The 18,796-nt window shown below is 39.9% G+C and overlaps 1 protein-coding gene across 28 annotated transcripts in view; it reads left to right on the forward strand.

The window, feature by feature from the left end:
* The first annotated feature begins 8,835 nt into the window (after positions 1-8,835).
* The window catches only part of picalma (phosphatidylinositol binding clathrin assembly protein a), a 28,054-nt gene continuing 18,093 nt past the window's right edge, over positions 8,836-18,796 (forward strand). For all 28 annotated transcript variants that reach the window (XM_074610267.1, XM_074610270.1, XM_074610272.1 and 25 more), the window contains exons 1-2: positions 8,836-8,957; positions 9,094-9,332. In XM_074610267.1, coding sequence (XP_074466368.1) covers positions 9,203-9,332 — 130 coding nt within the window. In that variant the 5' untranslated portion in view covers positions 8,836-8,957; positions 9,094-9,202. The remainder of the gene's footprint in view (positions 8,958-9,093; positions 9,333-18,796) is intronic.

The raw sequence follows: 18,796 nt of genomic DNA on the forward strand, positions 1-18,796 counted from the left end.
TGACGCCGCATGAGGTCCAGCGGCGGTGGGGGGGGAGAATTATCTTTTCATCGCTCCAGTGGCCCTGGCCTGCTGACTGAGCCTTTCCTTTCTCCCCGGGCCGGTCGGGGACTGCAGAGCCCACTGCGCGGGCTCTTGGCCCCCGGAATCCACACTTTTCATGCTTTGTGTGCAGCAGTCCTCAGTCAGCACAGCAGCAGGCAATCTGCTCGGTGGGGCTGCGAGCTGCTGCCGGCCTCCTACCTGATCCCCTAACTTTGATTCCTGCATGGTCACAGGACTCCCCCACCACATAAAGAGAGCAAAGAAAAAGAAAGCAAAGTTCATGGAGTTTCAAGGGATTAGCCGAGTCCTTGCTGTTCCATCTTCCATATGGACAGCAGTATATGTGACAGTGTGAGCGAGACAGAGGACTCGCAGCGATCCTGTGAATATGGAATATGAGATGGAAATGACATTACAGTGGCAGTTTCGAGCAAAGTTCTCGCTTTAGGTCCAATGGAAATCAAAAAAGGCACTTGTTTGGTTATTCTCTTCTGACTGTTTGAAAATCCACCACATGTGTTTTTCCATTTCACACTAGCTTCAAAACAGCAACAATCTGTCCTCATCTTTCACAATGGATGACATCTTGTCTTGAAAACAACTTAAAGTATTTGACTTTACCTGAAATCATCTGGCCACAGTTAATCAGGTGTAATATGCTCTTACCTCGCTTGTCTCAACTGAGTAAGAGTATCTTTGGCTTTGGTGTTTTCATCAGTTCTTTAAGGCTTCGGCAGTCACTAAGATTTAGAGATCAAATCCATTTTCCACCATGGTCTTCCCGTTTAAAACATCTTGAAGAAGCGGTCGATGCAAACTGGACAGGAGCGACTTATCCGCAGCTCGAGATATGTCAGCCGTGTTCCTTCATTGCTCCGATATTCACTCGGAGAGCTTCATAGGAAAGTGAGCACTGGCGGTTGGGGAAAAGCAACTTCTTATTTCTAAGGACGTTTCATCCAGATAAACTGTAATTACCACAATCTTGGCCAAAACACTGGAGATTGTACATTGCTTCACTGAAGACCGATAACAATCTAGAGTGCCCTGGCAGCTCAATTATCCACAACTCATTTCATCACTCTATATGCCAGATAGTTAGATTCAGTTGGTCTTATCAGTTGGAGAGCATCGTAGTCCATAGAACATGGCAACCATGGGGGCTAAACACACTATTTTGGAACTTTTCATCACTTTGCACAGACAGACAGATTACTATTGTTGAACCACAGCACTCGGGAGATGGTCTTGCTAAATCCTGAGTGCTTCTTGAAGGGTATGTGAGCTCCCTATTGGCCGTTTGTTGTGTGTGTGTGTGTGTTAATGGCTGGTCATGTTATAGAACATCTATGTATTCATGGAAATTCTACATTATCTTAGCAAAAGCACCAAAACAATGTATGGAAGTAACTGAGTGACTTGTTGACAGCTAGTTTCATCGATGTTGAGGTTTTAGCTAAGTATTAACAAAGCAATGGCAACAGGCAGAAGCTTTACCTGACAACACAGCAACCCGTAATTACTCAATCTGGAACATTAGGGACTCTCCTTAAGAACGTCATTTTCAAAGTTCAAGGTTCAAGGTTATCTTTATTGTCCCACGAGGGGAAATTTGTTCTGGAGCAGCAGGTTTTGTGTTTATATGTCATTGATGTCTTTTTGTAATGTGTTTTTTTATGTGAGGGGAACCGATGGATGAGTTGTTTGGAGAGAGAACACCGTTAACTCTCACACACAGTAACCGTAATCAGTTAAAATATGCATCATGCAACCAGTCAGGTTAGGATCCAGTTTAAAATGAGCCTCTCTACGAGCAGGAATGACTGGATGGTATTCAATGCAGAAGAGAAATCAATAAATTAGAGTCTGGTATGAGACTATGAGGCCCTCCAAATGATGGTACAGAGAGTTTAACAGTGTAACAACAGCATCCTCCAAACTTTGACCAGACCTCTGTCTGAAAGGGCTGCATTAGTCTTACAGACAGGCAAGCAGCATTCATATGATTGACTGAGTGCTGATCATATGACTGCAGTTCCATGAGGTAGGTGTACTGAGAATTTTTGTCCCAGCATGTACTGAGGCAACACATTCATTCATAATCTCATTTTAAGTGTGTTGTTACTGGGGTCGTTTTCACTGTTTAACAGCCTACGAGTTCTATGACGTGTGAGGTACTCCTCCCCATGGATAAGCAAGACAAAAGCCTTATATCTCGTAAAAGCCGCTTTAATGCAGACACAATTTTCAGCAAATTGAGTTGTGCAGTTAATCATTTAATACATTTTAGTGTTCGATTGAAAAAATCCAATTTTAATGTCAAATGAAATGTTCTGGCTCTATTGGTCTTTAACAGTCATTACCTTGGAGTTGAATTGATTTGGTTTGGTTCTTTTATGTTTTTAAACTTCATGTATTTTTTTAATTTTATTAATCTGATTCTGTTTTATCATGTATAAGTTATATGTATAGTATAAGTTTCCATTATCCTGATCTCTTCTTCCACAGGTTTTTGACCTGTTCTCTGCCAGAAATCATTGTTGCTGATGATATCTGGCCAGTGGATGTTTAAGATCCGCCTCAGGCAGGTTGTTTATGAATGTTTGTACTTTTGTTATGTGGTCTCGGTTGTCCTCCACATCTCTGAACTGTAGAAGAGTATTGGTTTGATGTTGGAGTTGAAGAGTCTGAGCTTTGTCCGCCGGCTGATTTCTTTGGAGCTCCAGATGTTCTTAAGTTGTATGAATAAAGCCCTCGCCATGCCGATCCTGGCTCTGACATCTGCATCCGTCCCGCCCTGCTTATCGATGACACTGCCGAGGTATAAAAAAGGCTTCTACTTCTTCAAGTGCTGTTCCCTCCAGGGTCACTGAGTCTTCGCTGGTTGTGTTGACCTTGAGGACTTTACTTTTCCCTTTATGGATGTTGAGGCCTGTTTGTGATGATGTGTCTGTCACATGTCTACTTGTTTTCATAGCACAATAGCATTTATTGTTTATCATATCAATACATTTTCAACTGCATGTGCATTTACATAGACAACAAACTGAGCTCTTTGTTTTCACATGCTGTCAAACATACAGTATATATGCATTTTATATGCTATGAATCATGTCCTTGTGTCCTGATCTCCTGACAGCTCACCAAAGTGACAGTGGGTTTGTCAATATCTTGAATCCATATACTATTTATTAGATCCCTCACTGTGCATCACGTGGGAGCTCCTGTATTAGGCAGCGATAAACAGCTCAGACTGAGTTTCTTCTGTTTCACAAATAATCTCTTATAGGTCAAATATATCAACGACCTTGGTTTTGGTGGTAAGGTCTCAGAAGAATCATCCTATTTTTCAAAACTCTGATATTTGGTCCAAACTATGATAAAACTAATGATGATCTCTCTCGACAGAAAAAAAGATCTGAGGATCCTTTATCTGGAGCGAAATCAATCTAGACTGGGTGCCGTCACACTGAGCTCCCTTCAGCAGTTTGAGTGGCACACAAATAATTCTGCGTGTTTGACTGAATGAAAGGGCAAGTCTCTCAGCTTTTGTTGGCTAAAATGTCATCACTTGGCACGCATACAAGTAGCCAAGTCTTTGCATCATTTTCAGTGTCCCTCGGAGAGTATCCCTGTATAAGCTTGTCCTCCCTGTTGACATAGCCATTATATACAGGACGATGCATTCTCTGCCTGAACAATATAGCTGTTGCAGGAGAAGGAAAAAGACATTAAATGATATGTTACATATGCTGAAATCACATATAACATTTGAATAAACACTTTTGGTACATATTTCTTATGTATCAAAGCTTTTGATTGATTTGTGGATAGGTCAGCTTAACATTTTCTTCATGGTGATGTCTAATTATCATTACCCTCACATATCTGGAACTGTAAATGTCCCTCAACTGTTGACTCTGAATGTGGTACAATGATGAAGTAAAAATAAATACATTTGAATGAATTTAGCTAATCCACATGGTAATATATCAAAAAGTCCATCTGTATTGCAACTCAACATAAAATGTAAAATATAATGTCCTTTACTATCTTGACTGGAGACTGATGTTCAATTATATTTGTCTTTTTAGGATTATTGTAAATTAAAATACAGATTAAAGTTGTTGTTTTTTTATAACCTGAAAAACGGACTTTGCAAATCCATAGAGTCGGCAGGTATTCATATACTGCCCCAACAAACTTCACCAACAAAGCAGGCCAGTCTGTGTATCCTGAGAGGCAAGAACCTTTGTTGAGATAGTGTTTGTTTGTAGCATTGATCGCGCCACGGCCGGCAAAGACATCTGCCCCGGGGCCTTATTGGTTCACTGTGTGGCATATACAGTAGTTTGTGGTAATTTTATTCATTGATTAACATAAACCGAAATTAAAAGTGTGCGTAACTTGTGTGTCAGTTGCTTATCTTTCAGCTCTGTGTCAAAATCTTCTCTTCATAAGTTTAATATTAAATTTGATTTTAAATCAATATGCATTTACTCAACGAATAACTAAACTAAGTTGGTGGCCAACCATGGATGTATTAAGAGAACTGGATCCAGCGTTGGAGGCGGGGCCCCGTTCATTCCTATGAAAGTTGCTCAGTGGCGCATGGAGCCTAACTGGCTCGACTTCCGCCTGGAACAGTACCCGGATCTTAGGCACATGGAACATGCGCAGTATAGCGTCTGCTCGGTCACATGACTCGGTTCACGGGGTCCCAAAGTCACGCCTATGTCACGGCTTGTGCGCTCCAGCCTTGGTCTGGGTCTCATTCACATGAACGGAGGAAGGGAAATAACTCTGGATTCAGCCATTAGTGCGTTTTACAACTTTTAAAACCTAATGATTTAAATAAGGGCTATTAGAGTGTTCGTACTGGGGAGTTTATTCACCTAAAAAAAAATGATCTGCTGAGTTACAGACGTCTCTTTCCCAAGTTTTTTGGGCCCAATGGCATTTTTTGGGCCCAATGGCATAACCTGACGGACACGGAAGTTGCGGTACCGCCGTTTGGCCACTACGAAAGTTAGGATCAACGATCGGCGCTCTTCCTGGAGGGCTTGGGGGCCCAACAGGGGCCCAAGCACCACTCCCTCTCTGATCCAGGGCCTGCTAGCGGAAGCAGGTTTATCAGCCATGGATTGTGCCTCCTTAGAGATGAATGTGATGTCAGAAAAGGGACGTTTGTTATCAGTGCCAGGCATCCTGAGATATTATCCTCATGTGCTTTGAAATATTCTTTCTGAAAAGATGTGCAGCTGAAATGTCACATCTCATTTATCAGATAATGAACACTGTCAGTGTCCAGATGAAATGTATCTCAGTGAAGACTCTCTCTCTGTTGGAAACATTGAAACAGAAACAGACAAAGTTATTCATATTAGGCTGGTTCTCATAGGTGATAACAATTCATCACGGACTCCAGGAATGTCTCATTAAACATCACAGACTGATGATGTGCAACAGAGTATAATGTGGAATATGTTAAACTGCTTGAACAATTGATCAAATAAATAAATTTGGTCAACTAGGATCAGGGAACTAAAATAAATATGAAATGTGTCATACACAAAACGTGTGTTATTGTTTTTAAGGTGACTTGTGGAGGTCTCTGTAGGTACTGTACATGCAGTGCCATAGTTACAAGTGTTGACCACTAGATGTCCTCAAAGTTATACCAAATGTGTGATTGTGGGGGGAAGAAGAGCATGTTCAAGTGCTGTTGGAAATACCAGAACTTAATATTCTACAGTCAGCATGGAGGAGCAGATTTTAGGCCTAAACTAAGTAGGCCTAATACAGGAAACATCCTGTGTAGGTCCCTAGTGCTGCTTGATGTGCTTATGTTCCTAATTTTTGGGGTCTACATGGGTTTTCATGGGATTTTTTATTCTGTAAATGTTTTAACCTTGCACCTTGTGCTTAAGCTTGTGTTCTGAGAGAAAACTAGACTTCTGCTCCTCCTCATGCCTCTGTTTTTAGGCTTTAAAAAATCTGACCAATCACAGGTCATTTCAGAGAGAGAGAGCGTTCCTATTGGCTGTGCTCCGGCTGGTGGGCGGTGCTTGGTATTTCCTCAACAGATCTCAACATGGCTGCAAAACTTTGAATTGTGCCATGAATCACACATATATTTGTCAACTTAAAACATAATTTTGTCAAGAAAGTCGCAGTTTGTTGTAAAACTGTTGAAGTATGAGACTGTGAATGTATACGTAATAAGAAAGACTAGTGACGTCCCTCTCACTGAAGAAGCCGCTCGATAAAACACATCAGGTCAGGTAACGTTACATTTGTGCGTGGAACATAGCTAAGTTAGGTAGCTAGTGATGTATGTTGTGTGAGACGAGATGTAGTTCATTGAGCGGTTTCACACAAAACTAAATGATACTATGACAAACTGAGACTTTCTTGACTTGAAAAATTATGTTTTTGAATTGACAAACATCATATGTGTGATTAATGGCGCAATTCAAACGGGATCAAAAAAATATTTGTCTCTCGCCATTGACTACGGTACAGATTTTTTTCCCAAATAGGTAGTGATGTGTCGGTCGCGAAAGAGCCGGGTCAAAGAGACGGCTCTTTTAAGTGAATGATGGGAGCCAGCTCCCGACTAAGAGACTTTGGTTGGGAAGCTGACGGTCTACAGGTACAGAGCAGGAGGGAGAGGAGGAGAGAAAGAGAGAGAGGAGTGCGGTGTGCGAATACAGACAAGATGAGTGACGGTCGGAAACAAAGCATCATTTAAAATTATGGTATTCTGAAAATTATAAGGTTTAGTATAATTATATTGAATAATTTAAGTGATATATGTGCACACATACTAATCATGGGTCAAAGCAGCGCTAAATTTGGCTGAATTATAAAAGGCAGAAGTGGTAAAATGAAGAGCCGTTTGGAAGCCGAAAGAGCCGGATCTTCTTGGTGAGCTGAGCCAAATGATCAGGTTCACTAAAAAGAGCCGGAACTCCCATCACTAGAGTCCCATGGGGTTCACCGGAAGAGGAGGGACTTCGCCTCAGACAAGACCGGAAGTGTCATATGTGGACTAAAAAAATAAAGGCTCGAACTAACTATAATCCCAAAATTGGTTTAAAATTTAAAAAGGTTGTAAAACCAATTCAGTTTTTTTTTTGTTTTTACTACAAATCAAGCCTTGGACTAGCACCTTAATTTGTAGGGAAGCATTATTGAGGACTTCATTTGTTGCTCGGCAACATCACAAAGTGTGAAAATATACTATTTTAGAAATAATTGGTATTCTGGATTGATAACAAATTCATATTTTGATAAGGACAATTATATCAGTAATTAATTTATATTTCTGTATGACACAGATTAAAGGTAATAATTATAGTTAGATTAATTTTAAATAATAATAATTATAGGTAGGCAAATTTAAGAACATTTAATTAGAGTATGTGTGTAGCTCAATAAGGAAGCTGGTTAATAATTAATAATTGACTTATGGAGAAGGGGTGGGATTAAATAAATTTATACTTCTTCTCACTCCTTTTCGAATATGGAAATCAAGGCATCAAGTGTTGACATTTTATTTTTCTTACGCTTTTCATTGTATGTAAATACTACTTGTTTCTGACTGTCCACTTGTTGGTATAATCATTCTTTTTCTTTATTTGTTTTTGTATTCTACATGTTTGAAATACATTCTGAAATGAAATGAAATAATAGTGGTTGTTCATTTTATCACTTTCTAATATATGTGAATAATGCTGAAAGGGTGGGGGGGGTACTGTTTCATATGTTGTTTAAAGGTCCCATATTGTGCTCATTTTCAGGTTCATACTTGTATTTAATATTTATACTAGAACATGTTTATAGTCTGTAGTATTTACATTTAAAACTGCGTAAAGGGTCTAAATATTGTATATTCGTGACATCACAAATGGACAGAAATCCTGACAGTTTGTCTCAAATGCAGAGTTTCTGAATACGGGTTGTGTGTAATCCCACAGTTGATGGCTGATAAACGGTTCAGGTTTTTTTTTTGTTTTTACAACAAATTAAGCCTTGGACTAGCACCTTAATTGGTAGAGAAGCATCAAATTAAGTCCTCAATAATGCTTCCTTGAGGACTTAATTTGTATCTGCACCAACATCACAAACTGTGTAAATATACTATTTCAGAAATAATAGTTTTTTGCACCTGTGGATTGAGCGATCGAAACGTTCACAGTATTTATATAGCACTTAAGCCTGCATTATAATAAAAAAAACATGAACATCTCACTTTTTTATAATATAGGCCTGTGGGAAGACCCCCAAAAGTGCTTTAGTTTTCGAGATACCCCTACCGGAGGTAGAACAAAGCACAACAATGTTTTTTATATTCTCTTAGGTCTCCCATATATGAAATGGATTCTTGTATACAAATATTTTACTGCAAAAGTGGTTAAATTGACAGATATTGTGACATAACCCATAAATAAAAGAAACACAAAATAAAGCCAGGCCGAATGGGAGATGGTACACCAAAGCTCATGTAATTTCATAATGGAAGCTCTGATTGATCCCAAATTTGGTGTGATAGTGGACATGGGGTTCCTCTACATGTGTGAAGAAACAGAATGTGAATATATTGATGCGTTGAGGAAATATAGTACTACAAACACATAAGTACAACTTTAAAACATTGTTGTGCTTTGTTCTACCTCCGGTAGGGGTATCTCAAAATTTTGGGTGTCTTCCCACAGGCCTAATATGGGACTTTAAAAAAAACAAAAAAAAAAAACTCAATTGAGCTTTTATTGTGAAAAACACCGTGTCCCGGAAGTGAGATGTATTTTTTGTCCTGGTCTCACTAACGTTCAGTAACGTTCCGGTATGTGAGACTAGTACGGAAAGACGAGAAGACACTGGACGACAGGGCTCGAACATTAGACTGGGTTGGTATTTAACTCTCATGGAGATGTTCTTAAAGGTCTCAGTCGGTTTATAGGAGGTTTAATCTGCCTTTAGTCCTCTGTAACGGCTGCTTCGTCTCATTATGTCTCTCTGTCTGTCTCTCTGTTGTCTCAGTGTTGTCAGAAGAGCTCCACACCGACCAGGCTTTAAATCCTCTGGATCTTTGTACCCGTTCCTCCGTTACCCGGTGCTCGTTTTTGGTTGAACCGTGGTTCGGTGCTTCAGGATGTCTGGTCAAAGCATCACGGACCGGATCACCGCCGCTCAGCACAGCGTCACCGGCTCCGCCATCACCAAGACCGTCTGCAAGGCGACGACCCATGAAGTCATGGGGCCCAAGAAGAAGCACCTGGACTGTGAGTACCACACATATCCATATCCATATATGTATATAACTGGTTTATTTCAATACTGCTCTGCTTTAACACCAGGATATGATAGTGTGGGCTCTGAGGCCTCCTGCACATACATGTCAAATCAAAGATAATGTGACATTACAGCATACTGTGGTCTACTATTACATCTAATTTAGTTTTTATAGTCATTAAATACATAGAAAATGTATATTCAATAGTAGTAACTGGTAACTGAGAGAAGGGGCTCAGTGTTAGCAGCTTTGTTAATGCTGTTTTAAATTATTTTTAATTAATAACCTCATTCTCTAGGCAAATAAATGATTTACTTAGGCAATGCATATAGCCAAATAATCCAAGTTAACCTAAGGTTACTAAATTGAAAGAGCTAACTTGTATAGCCTATAAAATAATAATAATTTCAGCCTGATTTGTCATGAATCACACTTCAATTTGCTATTTAGGTTCCAATCAAACAACTCATATTTAGGTTATATTTCAGCTTTTAGAAATGGCCAACATCTTATTTTGCCAAACCTTTACAATGCAGCACCAAAACTAGGCTTTTAATTTGAAATAGTTGCTGCCTGAGGCTTTAATTAATAACTTAAGATAATGTGATATTAACCCACACTGTGGTTGGTACTCTATTAAATGTAATTTAGGCGTTTTTATAGTCATTTAATAGATATGAATTGTTAATTTTATCCTTTATAGTAGTAAGGCTAACTGGTAACTGTGACAAGGGGCTCAGTGTAAGCAGCCTTGTTAATGCTAATTTGTAGTATTTTAAATTAATAACCTCATTCTCTAAACAAATGATTTACTTAGGTAATGGACATAGCCAAATAGTTTAATCCAAATAATTTAAGCAAGTTACTTAGTTGAAAGAGCTAACTTGTATAGCCTATAAAATAATAATAATTTCATCCTGAATTGTCATGAATCACACTTCAATTTGCTATTTAGCCTCCAATCAAACAACTGTATAGCCCTTTACAATAACCAAAAGGTACCCAAAGTGCAACAAGTCTCACTATCTTATTCTGTCAGAACTTTACAATGCAGCACCAAAACTAGGCTTTTAATTTGAAATAGCTGCTGCCTGAGGCATTAATGTAACTTTGGCTAAATGGGGTCACTCTAAAAGGCAGATTATTAAAGTGGGGGGGTAGGCGGTAGATTATTTTGTGCATCATTGGGCAAAAATTCCATAATTATCCTTCAGCATATTGTAATTCAAGTGTTCTGAGAGACTTCTGCTCCGCCTCATGGTTCTGTTCTCAGGCTTTAAAAAATGTAGCCCGTGACGGGAGACTTTGACCAATCACAGGTCATTTCAGAGAGAGAGCGTTCCTATTGGCTGTGCTCCGGCTGGTGGGCGGTGCTTGGTATTTCCTCAACTGATCTCAACATGGCTGCTGGGTCATAATAAACTTTCTCATGTTACAGCTAAACAGTACACTACAAGATGTTTCTGAAAACATCTGAGGAGAGAAATAGGCATTACAGTAACAGAATATTGATTCATATTTGATCAGCGCTGCCTAGTTTGACCGTTTGGTCGGAGTTCGCGAGTGATTGACTCGTGGCTCTCAGAGACGGCAGCTGGACGGCAGACTCCAGATCAGGTCTGACTGGTTGGTTTACTTTGGTCTGTGAAATCCTGCAGATGCCGTTTGGAGCACCGGAGGACACAGAGGCACATGCACTACTGTCTGGATAAAGTGTTTTATAAAAATAGCTTCATTTCTACCCACTGCAGCTTTAAATCGTTTTTGAGAATGACACATATTCAGGCTGCAAATATGTGATTGTATTAGGACTCATCACTTAAAGTTCAGTAGAATATTCTGTGTAGGTCAGCAGTAACAGTGCATGTCTAGTCAGTACAGACAGTATTTCAGGATGAGGCTGTGGACTCATACAGAAATATCAAGAGCACACTAGCAAATCAGTTTTTATGAGGGTCACGACCAGATCCATTGTAGCCATCTTTCAGAAGAAGGTTATTTTAGTTCTCAGTGGTTATTAATAAAGGTATCTATATCCAGCTGGGTGGACTTTTAACAGTCCTCCTCTCTTAGTGCATCTGGAGAGGTCTGACTGGATAGTTGACACAGCTTTTGCACTTCCTGACCTTTGGGTCATGTTTGAGTGTCAATTTATCTTTTCCCAGACTCCCAAGTCACATGTATACGTTTCCCTGTTTCATTTTTTTATTATTATAGTTCATATTCAGCATGCATAGCATCACATGGAGCTTACCAGTCCTAATAGATCGCTTATTTGCAAGATTTTGTCATGTTTTTATACATTGCGCTTATTTGTTTGTCCATGAACGATCAGCTTAATCACACTCAGAGCAGCTAAGTGCTCTCAGACAGCTGGACATGAATGTGCTGCTCTTCTCTATATATAGTAGGAACAGGGTGAAAGTAATCCCTTATATTTTCACATATTGGCACGTTGGGTCATCACTAGCTGTGATCATTTGTGCAGGTATTTGCTAACGGTGTGCATTACTCATCTTTTATCAATCATTTCAGTTATGTCTCTTCAGGGATAGACAGTCTTAGATTTTGTCCTACTTCTATCAGCCTTTGCAAAAAGAAATAAGGCACACCATGCAGGCAACAGAACTTGGTAGCACTTTGGTCCACAAACAGCAAACATGCAGTGCACCTACTATGCAAATGGCAGTTTTAATTTGAATAGCAGGTATCAGTCTAGATAGATGGTATAAGCTTCTCAATTACATGCCTGTCCTACACAGAGATATTTATATCTAAGTATTCGCGTGTCAGTCGGTTGTAGTTCGAATGGTGGCATGATCTATAAGCAGAGATCTTGTTTGGATGGTTATTGTAAGGAATTGATGAATACATAAAGTTTGTTTAATCACAGTGCTCTTTTCTGTTATATTAACTGGCCACAAACAGCATATTGCAGGCAGCTGCTTGCTGCGGTGTGGATTCTACTTCAATTTACCTCCTATTTTTAGGTCTTGCTTGAGCAAGGATCGTCATGTTTGATATTGGAACAAGTGGGTTTTTTGAATAACTACACCTTTGAGCTGATGGAGTATACAGTAATGAGGCCATGTCCCAGTGACCTTGCTTTCACAAGGTTCCCAGACAACCAGGTGATATGTGGCTCCTCTGTGGAGCTGCTGTACTGAAGCCCTCCCTGAGGTAATCTAGAGACCCGCTGCCTAGCAGGAATCTCACTCTGGTTTGAGGTATTTAATGAGGGCTGAAACTTGTGTTTGGAGTTTCCCTGACCAGCCAGGTATAGCCCTGATGTGTCCGGCTGCCTTTCCTGTCTTCCTCTTGTGTCTGGATTGCAGGTGACTGAGATATGGCCCTTTCCACCGTCTTCGTTGAGTTTGCAGCTGGACCACAGTTCACATTCTTTAACACTGGCATGCTAGATAAACGCGGTCACATAACTTCCTCTGCAGTTACCAGACGGGGTGAACAAATCAACCTCTGCTGCCAGCTTCAGCTTAATTACTCGTGTGTTTGTTTAAAGTAAGTGTGAAATTTCTGGGAAAATTTGCACCGAGTGACTTTAGTGCAGTTTCTATTAAGCAACAGACTTTTGGACACGTGATCTTTGCAGCTCCACAGTTTTGTAATGTATGCTTTAGTAGTTCCTCCACTGAGAGTTGCTGTTGAATGCTGGTCAGCCCAAGTTCATGGCAGCAATGTTTTTTTGTCCAGGTTAATTGCCATTATGTAAAGTTCATTACACGCTGCAAGCGCTCAAAGGTCTCTCATGAGGTAATAAATATATGAAGTCAGCAGTGGCTATTGACCTTTGGTACTGGCTTACAAATCTTGATTCAAGAAGAATGACACATAGGATTTGTAGTCATATGAACGGGCCTTGTGATGTCATGTGGTGCATTATTTAGAAGCTGCAGGTACCCATGTGTTAATTGATATTGTTGTTTCTGCTCTATTCACAGAATTGATCATTTCTTTCCCTCCTGCCTCCCGTATCAGGGTAGTGGATATGATGTTATTTTGTTACTTTGCAACAGAAAAGTGAAAGGGAAAGCTTGAACATGCACTTGTGCTCATGTTGGAGAATTGTTTTAGGCAGTTGTGAAATACAAACGGAGCAGGCCTATACCACTTCCTGTTGAATACTGTGATTGGTACACACACACACACACATCAGCAGTAATGTCTCTGAGAAAACTAGTGTTCTAAAACTGTCCTGCTCATTTCAATAATGTGACAACAGCTTTGCAGTGGTGATACTTGCTTAGCAGTTCTTTTATACCTGAGTTTAAGTCAAATGCTGCGTGTGTGGAAGGGGGTTGGTGATTGTAGGTTTATTTCAGGCTCTACACCTTCAACAAGATATTTGCACCACTTCCTGTTACAGGGTGTAGAGGGTTTGGTAAACAGTGTGCTCTGCTGATATGTGTGCGATCAATATGTGCATGTATTTGGCATGCACATTTTTTTTTTATTTCCCATTATTATATGAAGGACACATTAATGATTGAAATTATCAACTACTCAAACTGAGGGCAATATAATTTGATTAATTTCTAATTTAAACTGATCTATTTTTGTATAAAAACTGTAAATAGATTAACATATTTAATTGCAATTAATTGCATGATTGTCCATAGTTAATTGCGGTTAATCGCAAATTAATCACACATTTTTTATCAGTTCAAAATGTACCTTAAAGGGACATTTGTCAAGTATTTAATACTAGCAAATATGCTTGCTTTATGCAAATCTATGTATATAGGCCTATTTATTATTGGAAATTTTAAAAAATTTAAACCCTCACAGGTACTGCATAGTATAAAAAACATATGCTCACACCATAACATGGCAAACTGCAGCCCAACAGGCAACAACAGCTGTCAGTGTGTCAGTGTGCTGACTTGACTATGACTTGCCCCAAACTGCATGTGATTATCATGAAGTGGGCATGTCTGTAAAGGGGAGACTCGTGGGTACCCATAGAACCCATTTACATTCACATATCTGGAGGTCAGAGGTCAAGGAACCCCTTTGAAAATGGCCATGCCATTTTTTCCTTGCCAAAATATAGCGTAAGTTTGGAGCGTTATTTAACCTCCTTCACAAGCTAGTATGTATCTTCACTGAGCCCGCTTCAACCTACAAATCGCAAGTTGCGTTAATGCATTAAAGAATTTAGTGGCGTTAAAATGATTTTGCGTTAACACATTATTATCGTGTTAACTTTGACAACCCTAATAAAAACATTTCTGTACATTGAGTGGCTGAACTTATCTTAGGAGACAGTGTTGAGAAAGCCTCCCCTCTTCCACCTTTGGTCAATCCATTTGTTCACCGTTTGCCACAGTTTGTAGTCCATGAGGTTATTGTGAGAGGCGCTTATGTTCTGACAGTCTCACTCACACCCCTGACCTACATGCAAATCTGTATGCAATGAAACTGTGGCGCTCTGAAAGATCTCATTCATGTCTCACCTGTTTTGAGTTTGATGGCTGGATTGTGGCTTTGGCTTCTTCTGGTTCTCTGTTTCCACCATTTAACTGGAATTGTTTGGCCTGTGAGGCAAATGGACATGGCTAGCTGTGGTTGGATATTGTTGTTATGTAAAACTACTCAATATAGGAATCCTGGTTTACTGATTTGCAGACATTTTGGATGTAAACTAGGTTTATGAAAGAGTTTTAGTGCCAGAGAATTTACTGTTAATAAAACCGTAGCATGTTTAAGCAGAGGCCTTACAAAATTTCATTTAGGCAATATGTTCTAGAGAATAGAGCAGGTTTATTTGAGGAGTCAGATTTGGGCCTTTTCAAAATTCTAATTGGTGTTATTGCTTTGGCAATTTGATTTGCACCTGTTTATGCAGCATGAAGTATTGTTAAATTAGTGCCCCCATAGCTTCACCCTCCCCACGCTCAATGCAGTGCTGGCTGCACAAGTAGCATGTGACTGCAGTGGCATCAAGTGACGACCCTTAAAAAGAGTGCTGACGCCCTGTCCACCAGCTGAGCTGAATGGAGCCCACTGTGACTCTGAAAGGCCTGTGAGATTCAATAGCACAACTCAAACTAGCTATCATGACGTGCTCGGTCAACATGTGACACCTGTCGGTCGTCTGATTCTTTAAACTTCAGTTTCTCAATTTCATATATAATTGAGACACAGAATGCACTGCCACTGCTCGTCTGTAAAGCAGATTACAAGTAACTTATTCTGATGTACACACCTCTAGCCGGTCTCCTACTAGCTCTTCAATGAAACCACGCAAAGTATCTGAATTTTGCACGGTTGTGGGTATAGTTTCAGGGGCTCTGTGTGCGCTTTAGCCCCCCATCATGTTCAGATTAACTGGATCGTAAGGATAGACGTTTCCTGAAGCAGGAAGTGTTCCTCTAGTTCCTAAAAGCGAGCATGGATTGCCTAGTATAAACAGCCCAACAGGAAGTCATTATTTAACCAATCCCTCTCCAGAGCACAGGGGAGCGGAGCTGATCAAATGTGAGATTGGCCGTTGTACCTTTGATGCAACTTCCTGGCAATTATGCTGCCGATTACAAGCATACATGACTCCAGCAACCACACTCGGCCACCGGAATGTCGACTGTTATAATTATGGAAACATATGTCATCGTGCAGACATGTTATTTATAATCACGTTATCTTAAGATTCCACAGGATCTCCAAACTGAGCTGCATCTAATTGAGAACTGGTTGGGCGTTACCCCAGAACATAGTACACACATTTAGCAAAGCTGCTAAAGTAAAAAGCTTAAATTAAAGTGCCACTGTGTCATAAAGCAGCAATTTGTACCACAGATCACTAATTAAAAGTCAATGAGTCCTGGAATAGGCCCTTCTTTCTGGTGGTCTGTATATTTTGCGTTTGCAATCTTGAACATAAAAAGCTTTGCCGCTAGTATCTAGCAACTTTATTTGATGTGTCGGTTGGTGTGTTGTTTAATGAAGCTTTTTAATTAGCAGTTTTATTTGCACTTGAAACGCAACACAACCAAATCTGACTTTTAATACATTTATTGGAAGTTAGTGACTAATTCTTATCTGCACACAGGCCACATGTCTAAGGAGTTTGTAGCAGGATATAGAGGATGGCCAGCAATTTGTTGTCTCTTATTGAGTCATCTTTATTTATTTAGATTAAAATCCAAACTGAAAGCAGTTTCATGTAACGGACAACTTGTGTGGCTTTGTTGAGTCAATAAAACATCAGCTGGGGCCCTTCTGTGTGGAGGTTGCATCTCCAGGTGCTCCAGTTTCCTCCCACAGTCCATAAACATGCAGGTCAGGTTAATTGAAGAGTAAATAACCCGTGAGTGTGAATGGTTGTCCGTCTCTATGTGTCAGTCCCGTGATAGACCGGTAACCTGACCAGGGTGTACCCTGCCTCTTGCCCAATGTCAGCTGGGATCGGCTCCAGCTCCCCCTGTGACCCTCTAATGGACAAGCCGGTATAGCTAATGGATGTTTGATAGAATATAATTACACAGTGTTTCAAATAGAAGTACTGAAACAAAAAGAAGTGTTGTTTTTTCCCCCGAATACGTGTTAATTTACCTCGTAAATCCATTGCACAGTAGCACTTACATCCTCTTTGCGAAAGAGATTACTCATCACTTCCTTTCTCTTGTACTCCGTGGACTGTCAGTCAGCTCCATCTGATAATGCAGCCATCTTCACTGAGCTGCTTAAATCCTCCACACTGTCTTTTCCTCACACTTTTGGAAATCCTCCACGGACACAACCCTTCCCAAAATCCTGAAAACCCGGCATCTTACGACTAAGCCCTCGTCTGAGTTGAGCTGAGTACCAGCTGCCTTGTTTTACATTGACTGATGTAGGTAAACATCATCTGTGTGGTTCGTGGCTCAATTCAAATATTTGTCTCTCTCCATTGACTACCGTTCATATTTTTTCCGAAATAAGGTCCCATAGGGTCCACCGGAAAGGGGCGGGACTTCGCCTCTCTATGTGATGACATATTTTGTTGCTGAGCGCACAAAAACAAATTCCTAATCAACTGCAGTTGATGTAGCAATAAAAAAATACAATTTTGAATCTTGATGGGGTAGAGAGTTTTGCATCATTAGTTTGTTTTGCGTGGGAGTCGGTGGTTCAGTCCGTGGTTTGTTCCTTTTGCTTTTATTAGCGTGAGATTTGAGACAGTGAACACGGGGAAAGGTCACGTGGTTTACGATGTCAGGTGGGAGTTTGAGTTGGGTTTTCATGTTTTCATTTTAATGATGTTTAATTCCAGTTAAAAGTCCCCATTCTGATCACTCTACCTTGTAGTTACAGTAAATCCAAGTTTATGAATCTCCACTATGCCTGTATATGGTATTAGTGAAATGAAAAATGATGATAAAATGAGCCTGCTGGCCTCTTGAAGTGAACGCAGGCCAGTCCAGCCCACAGATGGAGTGTGTGGGTTCTATAAGCTTCTTGTTACAGAGCATTTAATGACATTTTAATGTGTGCTTAGTGGCCTCGCCAACATATGAAAGAGAGAGCAGGAAATAATGTTCTTTTTGTCTTGTGTGGCACGTTGTGTCTCAGGAATTTTGCTGACAGTAGACTTTTAAATGTAGTATTTGCCAAGAGCTGTGTTAATGTTCTTTGGAAATAATTGCGCAAGGATGATGATTTTTTACTAAAGCTGCTTTCAAAGAGAAGGTACTTTGCTTCTGCTTTTAACAATTTCAGTTCTGTTCCAGTGAGAATACATTTTCGGGAAGTTGGTTGGCCATTTTACAAACTGTTGCTTTGACACATTCTCAGAATATTACTCAGTAGCTCAACACAGTCGGCGACATTTAGCTGATGAACTGGAGTTCTGAGTAACTACATTTTACAAGATTACATTTCAACACATCATGATAACGTCATAATTAACCCTTAGGGCTGCCACTAACGACTCATTTTCTATAAATAATCTATTGAATATTTAACCAATTAGTTGATTCATCTAAACAATACATTTTCCACCAAAGAGTCAAATTGACTATATCATTCGGTGACTCGAAAGCATTAATGACGATCTCCCGATCTTATATTTTTACTGAATATCGGCTGATAACTATCGGTGACCGATCAATCGCAGTATCCCTATTTTTCAAGTGACTTCACTAGCCACTTTATCATCAATTTCTTTCTTTTTCAAGCGTGGTATTCTTGTCCTTCTTTAATTCAAATCATTTTTAAAATGCACTGAAGACTATCCAGTTGCTAATTTGTGTCAGTATTAGAATACACATTGAGAGCCTGCATGTGGGAGGGCAGCACCAGAAGTAAAGGTCATGTTTTTTTATCTAATCTAAAGGGTTTGTTCTCTACATTAGCTATTTAAGGACATCTCAGACTCAACACTGCATTGTCACAAAGGGCTCAACTTTGATCAGTCTAAGCAGTAGTTCCTCAGCCTCAGCTGTGCTTTGAGTT

Source organism: Sebastes fasciatus, chromosome 16, assembly GCF_043250625.1.
Source record: "Sebastes fasciatus isolate fSebFas1 chromosome 16, fSebFas1.pri, whole genome shotgun sequence".
Classification (NCBI taxonomy): Eukaryota; Metazoa; Chordata; class Actinopteri; order Perciformes; family Sebastidae; genus Sebastes; species Sebastes fasciatus.